The sequence below is a fragment of the Drosophila montana genome, unplaced genomic scaffold (genome assembly GCF_035044405.1).
Source record: "Drosophila montana isolate Dmon_TW-CO22-7 unplaced genomic scaffold, ASM3504440v1 contig_3216_1, whole genome shotgun sequence".
Taxonomy (NCBI): Eukaryota; Metazoa; Arthropoda; class Insecta; order Diptera; family Drosophilidae; genus Drosophila; species Drosophila montana.
The window spans coordinates 92,252-101,930 of NW_026998096.1; the positions used below are offsets into that span (position 1 = coordinate 92,252).

Sequence of the window (9,679 nt, forward strand, 5' to 3'; positions counted from 1 at the left end):
TTTGTAGTATTTGGCTCGAATTATAATTAATAGCCCTGTTCCACTTTGCCCGAAATATATCTAACATTTTTTATAGAAATGATAAAATCAACAAATGCCAATTAGAGACCTCAAAATTTATAAGTCTGTGCAAATTGTTCTGACTTGGTTCATAATATGGTTGCCAGTATACGTACGTCCAGTTTTAATGTCTGTGTATTTTACCCCAGACAAACCATAGCTTGTCATACATTTTAAAAACCCGCAAGATGATTCTCCAAAAAAAGTCGGTCCCGTTTCCCTTTGCCGTTCCCGCTGTTTCTAGCTCAGAACTATTTTTAATAGCCTAACGAAAGTGAATTTCTGAATTTACGTTTTTCAGACGACGCTCCAACCGGCTCGACGCCATGCGACTTTTCGCAAGCATGTGTGTGAGTGTGTGAACCGGAGACGACCAATTTTGATATCATATGTATACCTCGTACCCACAATGGGCGGATGTTGCGAACAATACTAGCATAACCGATTCTGGATTAACCTACAAATGACATTTTTTGTTGAGTATGAGAGCAAATTAATTAAAGGGATATCGCTCACAAACTGAGTTTTGTAGACATTACGATGAGCTGTCAATGCCGCCTTGGCTGCCGCAGTCCGTGTATTCTTCCACACATCAGTTGCCGCAAAATCGGACCTCACATGGGGCACACGCATTTTGTAAAAGTTCTCCAGAAACTCTGTTGCATTTACTTGTAGATCTGTGCAGGCGCCATAGCCAACAGCCACTTTGGGTGCCGGCTCAAAGGCGGACCTCTTAAGGCCGACCTCAAGCGCCAGAAGAACACCGAGCAGCAGTCCATAAATTTGTTGTTCTTGTTGGTTAACTGGCCACAGCCTCGGCGTCTGGCTGTCTTTTAATATGCTTTCGAATGATAAGCCGGCCGTCTGCTTTCTGTTTAAGGCGAATATAGCTAATATACAAAATGCAAAAATAATTATAATATTAGGAAAGAAGCGCCTGCAAATTACATTTCTTACAGTATAATTCAGCATAAAACAGGTCAACAAGTTTATTTATTTTTTTTTTATTTAAGCCTAGTGCTTTAAGGCTCGTGTTATAAGCTTTCGCTTCAGGTATTCCTTTTTATTTTATTTACTTTATTAGGAGTACAACAATTACGTTGCAAATCATTTACTTATTTTTGGTTTTATTTTAAGGTGTTAATAAATTGCTATCTCCTAATTTCTTTTGGGCTTCATTTATTGGAGTGTGCGCTTTCAAATGCTGGGTTAAAGTCCTTTTTAAATAAAATAGCATCGGGCAGTGGGGACACTTTTTGCTACGCTTCTTCCCAAATGTAATAATTCTTTTGTTGTTTTTCCTCAACAGATTTAGAATTTGACTTTTATCGTCTGGTAAGAGATGCTGCTCTAGATGTTTGTTTTGCTCTTGAATTTGACTTGTATTGCCTGTTAAGTTATGCTTCTCCAGATGTTTGCCTAGATTATATTTTCTAGTGTAATGCTTTGGGCAGTGATGACACCTGAACGTAGGCGCGCCAGAGTGAAATAGTTGGTGTCTTTTGAGAGATACTTTCGCGAGAAAAGTTCTCGGACATTCCGCACACTTAAAAGGTAATTCTTTCGTAGTAGAACTCATGTGGTCCAACAATTTACTTGGGTTTGGTTTTATGATGTTAATTAAATATTGATCTGCTGGTGTGCTGTCCTCTATCTTAATTGAATCCGTGTTTATTTCTGGCACATCACTAAACTCTTCCATATGTGTTTCTTTTAAGCTCATATATAGCATTTCATGGCTTTGTTCCGACTTGCACCTCAATCTAAAAGCTGTTTGTACATCCAAAATACAGGGACAGCATATCTTTTTTGTCAGCTTATCCTCCTGTATCACTGGGAACTTGACGCATTCATTTAACATGTCCACCAGGCTGGGTTGGTACTGAGACCCCTCAACGAATATATCCACCAGGTCCACTGAAGACAAGCAAACGCGACAAACTTCATCCATGTGTTATTTTGTGATCTTCCTAATAAATACTAGCGATGCTCGTTTTACATATCGAACTGATTAGATATATCGAAACGTCCAATATGAACGCATAATATCGGATACTTCGTTCGATACATCGAACATTTAAGATTCCCTGTTTAAAATTCGAGGTATCGATGTCTCAGCTAGATATATCGAATGCCATTGATGGCGGTTGGTGATGGGCGCGATGTTTAAAACATATGTACTTTATTATTACTCGAAGCGCATTGCATATGTTAAATATGTGTATGGTATTTCATATGGAAAAACGTACAGTCAACGTACTCTACATACCCTACCTATGTGAGAAATGTTGACAGTGTAATCTTGCTAAGTAGTATGCCTGCCAAACTTAATGACTTGAGGGGTGAAGATGTACGCGATTTATCCAACACTTTGAAATCGGGGCCAACAATTGCTAACAGATTTTCTGGCATACACGAGTAAATATGCATTCTTAGTCTTATAAGTGACGGACTTTGTTACATCATTTCTTTACTTAAGAGTATAAAATGTTGATAGTGAAGACTCGTTTATAATTTAGATTTTTTTGTATTTTTCATTATTATTATTATCTGATACCACTTGAAGGAAGTTCCCCGCAGCTGGTATATCAAAACGCTGGAATACTAAAAATTTACTATTATTGTTAACTTTATGAGAACTGAAGTATTCCATGAGATGGGCATACTCGATACTCCTTCTCCTCTTTGTATATAAAAGCCTGCGTTAAATACTATATTTAAAATAATTGTTAACTGCTGTCGACTAAACGATTTTAATGATTTTTATGGTACGCAAGTACGTCATCAACCATCGTCTCGCTTACAGGCCGGACTTTAAGACGATGCCAAAAGCGTCGTCGTGTCATTTAAGGCGGTTCCTTCTTGTTTTCTGATGTTGTTAATTTAAAACAAGTTGTTGCTTTATTGTTTCTTTTTTGCTTTAATTGCTTCGTGCCGTTATTTTTATGTATTATTGTATTATATTGAGACAAGGTTATTTAATGGCTACACTGGATTGTTTGTAGAGGAAGTGGAAGTGTTTGTCAAGTCGAGGGTGCCTGCCTATGATGAGATATAATATGCAAAGCTCTTAACGAGTGCTTACCAAGTACTTTGAAGAGTCTATCGAGTTGGTATATTAATATCATATAATTATTGCGAATTACAAATTAGCAATAACCAATTCCTTGTATACATTTCGCATATACACACAACACACAACACCTTTTGACAAGTTTAGTCACTTGGTCCAAAGGTTCATCCAGTGAGATTTTTTTTATAGCAGTGATAAAATCAACAAATGCCAATTAGAGACCGCAAAATTTATAAGTCTGTGCAAATTGTTCTGTCTCGGTTCATAATATGGTTGCCGGTGCACGTACGTCTCATGTGTCCAGTTTTTAATGCCTGTGTATTTTTCCCCAGACAAACCGTAGCTTGTCATACATTTTAAAAACCCGCAAGATGATTCTCCAAAAAAAGTCGGTCCCGTTTCCCTTTGCCGTTCCCTTTTGCTCAGACCCAACACGAGCCTCTTTGCGCATTTCACGGTCTGGTCCGGCCTTAAAAACCGCTTTTCAGCACTTCTTCTGACTTTGGGTCTGGCCAGCGATAAGCACGTCTGCCAAGTGGAGTGCCCGCTGTTTCTGGCTCAGAACTATTTTTAACAGCTTAACGAAAGTGAATTTCTGAATTTACGTTTTTCAGACGACGCTCCAACCGGCTCGACGCCATGCGACTTTTCGCAAGCATGTGTGTGAGTGTGTGAACCGGAGACGACCAATTTTGATATCATATACCACGTACCCGCATTGCGAGGGGGTGTATTCGATCGAAGGTGCGGAAAGCCCAGACAGGTTATTATATTTTGATGTTGCGCACTTTCTGGCCTGAAGCTGGATGCTTGAGTGAACATTTAAATGTTTATCAGTATTTCATTCAGAACCTCGACCTCGAAGCAGTCAAATATACAGGTAAATATTACAATATGCTAAGTACAATCAAGTTCGATTTCAAGATAAATATACTTACTTACTTTGCATAATTTTGAATGAAATATTATGATTTAAAAATAAAACTTTTTATTTTCACATATAAACCGTTATGTAGTCTTTTTTGCTGGGTATTAATATATTTCTATATATATAAATCTACATTTATTTGTGTTGTTGAAAAGTTAACAGGATATGTGAGAGTCGTGCACACTGAACATTACATTTCGCACTTAATTTGTATTGTATTTTGTTCTTTTTACGTGTTTCGTATACTTGTACGTATATATATTTATTTTTTAGTTGTTTTCCATATTATTCTATGCGTACTACGCTGTCCGGCTCTGTGGGCTATCCATATAAAATCAACATAATCAGAAATTCTACCGAGCAGTTGATTCTATGCGGTCGACAAAGACGGACGCGCTGCCTTCTGGGGCTACAAGTTTATAATAAATACAATTAAATAGAAATTATCGCTCGCGAATTTTTGTAATTGTGCAATTCTTCAGTTAGTTGCAAGATTTACTGGTGAAAACAATCAAAGAAAATATAAATATATAGACATTAATTTTTGATCAGCAAATAGATATAAGAGACTCATTTCAAAGGTAATCTAGTTCTGTGTGTGTGTGTGTGTTTGCCGAGATCTAATTAAATTCTAGCAAATGGTGCGTCTTGTGCTTCTGATTGCATTTTCGTTTTGTTTAATTTGGCGCGTTCGTTTCCTAAGTCTTTTGTTTGAAGTCTGTGCATTATGCGAAAAGGAAACAAAATCGAAGTATATATGAATCTTGATCACAACTGGATTTGGCACGCGTATTCGGACCAACTAATTTTGGCAACTTCCGCCTGCCAACCCATTAAAAATGAATTGAGTGCAAAACATTTTCAAACATTTATCGTTCTTTCGTGGCAAAATCGGACCGAATCGAAAGACGTTCAGAGACTGAGCGAGACATTTGTCTTGTTCAGTTTTATGTGATTTATATGTGAAGCATATTTGAGAGACTCAAGAATATGTTCTATTAACTAACAGAAAACACATTTTCGCGGCTCAATGTCAAATTCCTCATGGACTTATGTTGCTATGGATCATTATCCCAAGTGCGAACTATTTGAAGAACATATCTGAAAGAAGCTGTTAAAACAACTGGTCATTTATGCGGAACGTTTTGTTAGAAAACACATTTGCATAATTTTTTTTTATAATTTTATATGGTATATCTCATTTCTGTTGTCAGATTCTTTAATGCTAGATGCTAAAATTGGCCCAGACAAGCTGACGAAGCATAAAGTGTAGTACGACGGAATAGCAAATCAAAACAAGCATCGAAAAGGTGAATAAACTAAACAAACGACGATGTCTCTGTAATGAAATATCTGCCGAGAACGGGTTCAGTGTCGAGGACGTCACCAACGATAGCAAGAGTTATGCGTGACCGCAAGACTTGGCATTAATCTCGACTTCGTTTCAGTTGTAAAACACGATGGGCAAGTCGTCATTTAAGGAACTGTCACTGTGCCTGCTTGTGCTGCTGCTGCCGCAGCTGCTGGGCTTGACGGGCCGTGTGACGTCACAGCGCACGTCATTGGACGTGGCCTTAAGGAATGCCTACCGGCCACTGCGTCTGCTGGGCCTGGCCTTCAGCGGCCGCTCCGGCGATGAGCCGGCGAACGTGCAACGCGTGCGTAATGCGGGCGTAGGTCTTCCCTTGTTGCAGTCTATATTCCCGTCTCTTTATTTGTGTTCGTTTTGTTTTTTCACTTCTTAGAAAACCCAAAAGTCCAATCCTCGCACGCGCGCCCTGCTGCAGTTCTGCGATGCGGAACACGGACCTGGCCGACGCAGCGCGGAGCGTCCGTCGAGCGTGCATCGGTTGCGACCCGGCGATATAGACATTATCGCTGGCATGGGCGACTCTCTGACCGCGGGCAATGGCATTTTTGCCTCCAACCTGGGTCACGTCACCGTCGAGAATCGTGGCGTGGTTTGGTCCATTGGCGGACAATACAATTGGCGCAAGTATCTAACCTTGCCCAACATACTCAAGGAGTTCAATCCCAATCTCTATGGCTACTCGCTGAGGGACGGCTTGTCCACAGATCGCTCATCGCGCTTCAATGTGGCCGAGCTGGGCGCCATGTCCCGGGACATGCCCTACATGGCCAAGGTGCTGGTGAAACGCATGCAGCGGGATCCGCATGTGAACATGACCCATGACTGGAAGCTGGTCACCTTGTTTATAGGCAACAATGACTTCTGCTCCGACATTTGCTTCTATCCGCAGCCGGAGCTGACTGTTGCATGGCACGAGCGGAATATGCTAAAGACCTATCGCTATCTGAGGGACAATGTGCCACGCCTGCTTCTGAATGTGGTGCCAGCGCCCAATCTGCGTTTCCTAACCAAGCTGTCCGGCCTGCCGCCCATTTGCATGACCACCTTGCGCTTCGAGTGTCCGTGCCTGATGGGCAAGAGCAAGCAGCTCTTGGATTTCTACGAGGGCATCATGAAGCGCTGGATAGCCAAGGACTATGAGATTGCCAACAGGGAGGAGTTCAATACGGAGGTGGGTCCATCCCATCTGATGTAGTTGAAGCCTGCTTTCAATATACTTTTTATTATTCTCTGCAGACGTTCACCATCAATGTGCAGCCCTTTTCCCAGTTCGATGATTTTCCGCGCACGCGTGCCGGCTTGACGGACATGCGCTTCTTCTCCGAGGATTGCTTTCATCTGAGCCAGCGCGGTCACGCTTCGGCGGCCAACGCGATCTGGAACAATATGCTGGAAATGCCCGGCGAGAAGAGCGGCTTTAATGTGCATCTCTTTGAGCAGTTCAACTGCCCCAGCGAGAAGCGTCCATACCTGATCACCCGAGAGAATATTCGCGCCGATTTTGTCATCTAGTCGACAACTGCCAATATTATTAAATCCCACACCGACTGTGATATGTCTGTCGCCTTAGTCTCGACCATACTTGTTTGTAGTATTCATTTACGCTTCCATAAATATACGCTTAGAAATTAGAAAAATTCACGACTTGCCTAATGACTAACTCAAACGAAGCTCGCATAATTTATTAGCTCCCGAGCGGAATCAGCTGGTGAAATATATATATACTATATATAAATTATATTCCCTGGCTGATTTCCATATCAGCGTCTGAATTGGAATGCGCGCGATCGGAGTCGTCGCCAGTTACATTTTAGCCATAACAATTAGTCAGTAGGGTTACTCACAAATCGCTTGATACCAAATTAATTAGTTTAATCGCAATGATTAAAAAGAAATTACGACTTTAACTGTATATAGTAAAAAAGAACCGAAACGGCTTGAATCCGACTTGGCAAACTATTTTTAAAGCCATATTCAAAAAGAAAATAAAGAACTTTTGCGGAAGATCTAGCCCAAAGTATAAATAACTTGGGCCCCTGATCTAACCATAGTGGGACGATAACAAATTTAGCCCGCACCTTGTGTATGAAAGTATTAACGTCTTGCAATATTTTCAGAACAGCGGGCAGCTTTAGATTACGAAATAGATTGTTTATTTAAAATGTTGAAAGATCTGGTTTTGAGGATGTGGAAAGCCACTTTAACGAACTGCCACTAAAGGCAGAAAGCTGGTTCAAACCACCAAATAATTTTTTGATTGGTTTGCTTCCCTGATTACTTTTTAGCACATTCATCAGGCTTACATCTTTATTGATTTCTGGGATCACCAGATACCAGTTTGGCGAACCGCTCCTAAGGGCTGAAAGCCGGCTCAAATCCCACTCTGTATTTTTGTTCTGATTTGCAGCCCTGATTACTTTTTAGCGCAATCATCCGGTTCATATTTTTATTGATTTATCGAAACACACTTTTACAACTGTCAGCACAGCTGTCGTGTGCCGATATCGGCTCAACTTGTGTGGCAATAAAACTTGTTACAAATGTTTTTTTAAAACCACATAAAGCACCAATAAAGCCCGGCTCATAATAATAGCCAATTTTAATATGTAGACGTCGCCTCGGAACGTGTTTTCGCGGCTAATAGCTGCCCATTTGTGCGATGATCAACGGTTTCGCATGCAAGTGCCAAAAGGTAAATGAAATAAAAACATCAATTACGTTATTTTCTGCTACTTCTTCTCACTTTTCGAGCTGATTGCAGCACTTTATAAATGCCGCCTGCAGCCCCCCACCAGACGATTATAACTGCTGCCGCCTGTCCATGTAATTCGGTCAGTGTTAAGGTTAATGCCAGGCGTTGCGCGGCATCACGACTTTCGCTTTGACTTTGAACTTGAGCGCGCGACTGAAGCACACATTTGATTACAGGGTATCGCCCATTAACTGCTTAACGTCAAAGCCAATTAGCTCGGCACATTCTCTCAGGTATCAATTCTTATGATCTGAATAGGGTATATTGGTTTGCCTGTAATGTTCTCTGTCCATACGTTCGACTTCCATTTTGGGATACATGGTATACAATGGATACACCCACTGTGGGCGTGGCAGATCATCTAAATCTTCTCTAAATTACGAGTCATTTTTTTTTTGGCATAAATCACTTTTCTAATTGTTGGGTGCGTTAATGGGTATCGCGTAGTCGGCTGCACCCGACTGTAACATTCTTACGTGTGCTTTTCGCTTCGTATTTCACCTGCGCATGGCCAGCATGTTTCTCAAGTTCTTGACTGTTTTAAGTCACATCAAAGTCACACAAATTTTGTAATTTCGCATAAACAGATTTTGGATGCCATTTTAAGATAAATGCTTCACAGCTTTTAATTACTCCTTTGTCAAAATTATCAGAAATTATTTAAGTGATTTGGCTCGTATCAGGTATCGAATATTATTAAATATGCTAATTTCCTAATTAGTTACTATTAGTCATTTTATTAATAGCTCTGTTTACGCGTTTTCAGCATGTGTGCAAACTTTCAAGCGGACATGATACGAAGTTAATTTAATTTGTTTTTATCTCATTTTCAAGCTGTGCGTTTAAGCAAATAAATAAATTAATAACATATAAACAAATATTTTTGTAGATAACTTTTTAGCAAACGGCATTTAAATAAATATAATATGATTTTGCTCTACTAGCGCCATCTATTCAATTGTAGGTGTAACTACAAATTGCTGTCAGTGTGTACCTACAAAAATAGTTCACGGTAGAAAACAATGATAGTTCCGCAACGCCCCAATAGATGGAGCTAATATTTGAATTGTTCTCTTTAACTTGAATTAAAAAACTAATTTTTTAATAATCAATGAAGCAATTATTATTTCGCATAAACTATTATAGTAAAAAAAGAGGAAAGGAACGAAAATAAAAAGGAAATTTGCACGTCAATTTAAATATACGCTTTACTTTATGAGCAAGGTTTTTTATAAGCCCAAAGCAAATTCAACTTTTTTTGTTGCAGTGCATATCGGAAAACTATATGAATATATATCTGCAAGCTGGTTCTTGTTACCAAGTCTGAGACTGTGCTGTGCTTTTCCACTTGAAAAGGTCTTTAGCAATAACATTGAAAATGAAATTTTGGCAAAGAGTTTCGAGTTTTTCTGCTGTATTCAGCGCAAAAGTGAAAACCACAACAAAACGGCTGAAAGTGAGGCGAAATGGCGAATTCTGCTTAGCATGCAATTT

General features: G+C 39.8%; 1 protein-coding gene across 2 annotated transcripts; it reads left to right on the top strand.

Annotated features, from left to right (window-relative positions):
* Positions 1-4,430: 4,430 nt before the first annotated feature.
* LOC135432994 (phospholipase B1, membrane-associated) lies at positions 4,431-7,070 on the top strand. Of its 2 annotated transcripts, XM_064688910.1 has the most exons (5): positions 4,431-4,642; positions 5,276-5,371; positions 5,510-5,734; positions 5,807-6,604; positions 6,670-7,070. In XM_064688910.1, exons 3-5 carry the CDS (start codon positions 5,522-5,524, stop codon positions 6,943-6,945), a joined length of 1,287 nt encoding a protein of 428 aa, XP_064544980.1. In that variant the 5' UTR covers positions 4,431-4,642; positions 5,276-5,371; positions 5,510-5,521; the 3' UTR covers positions 6,946-7,070. The 2 variants fall into 2 exon arrangements, with proteins under 2 accessions (XP_064544980.1, XP_064544981.1); XM_064688911.1 differs by lacking the exon at positions 4,431-4,642 and having other exon boundaries at positions 4,697-5,371.
* The last annotated feature ends 2,609 nt before the right edge of the window (positions 7,071-9,679 follow it).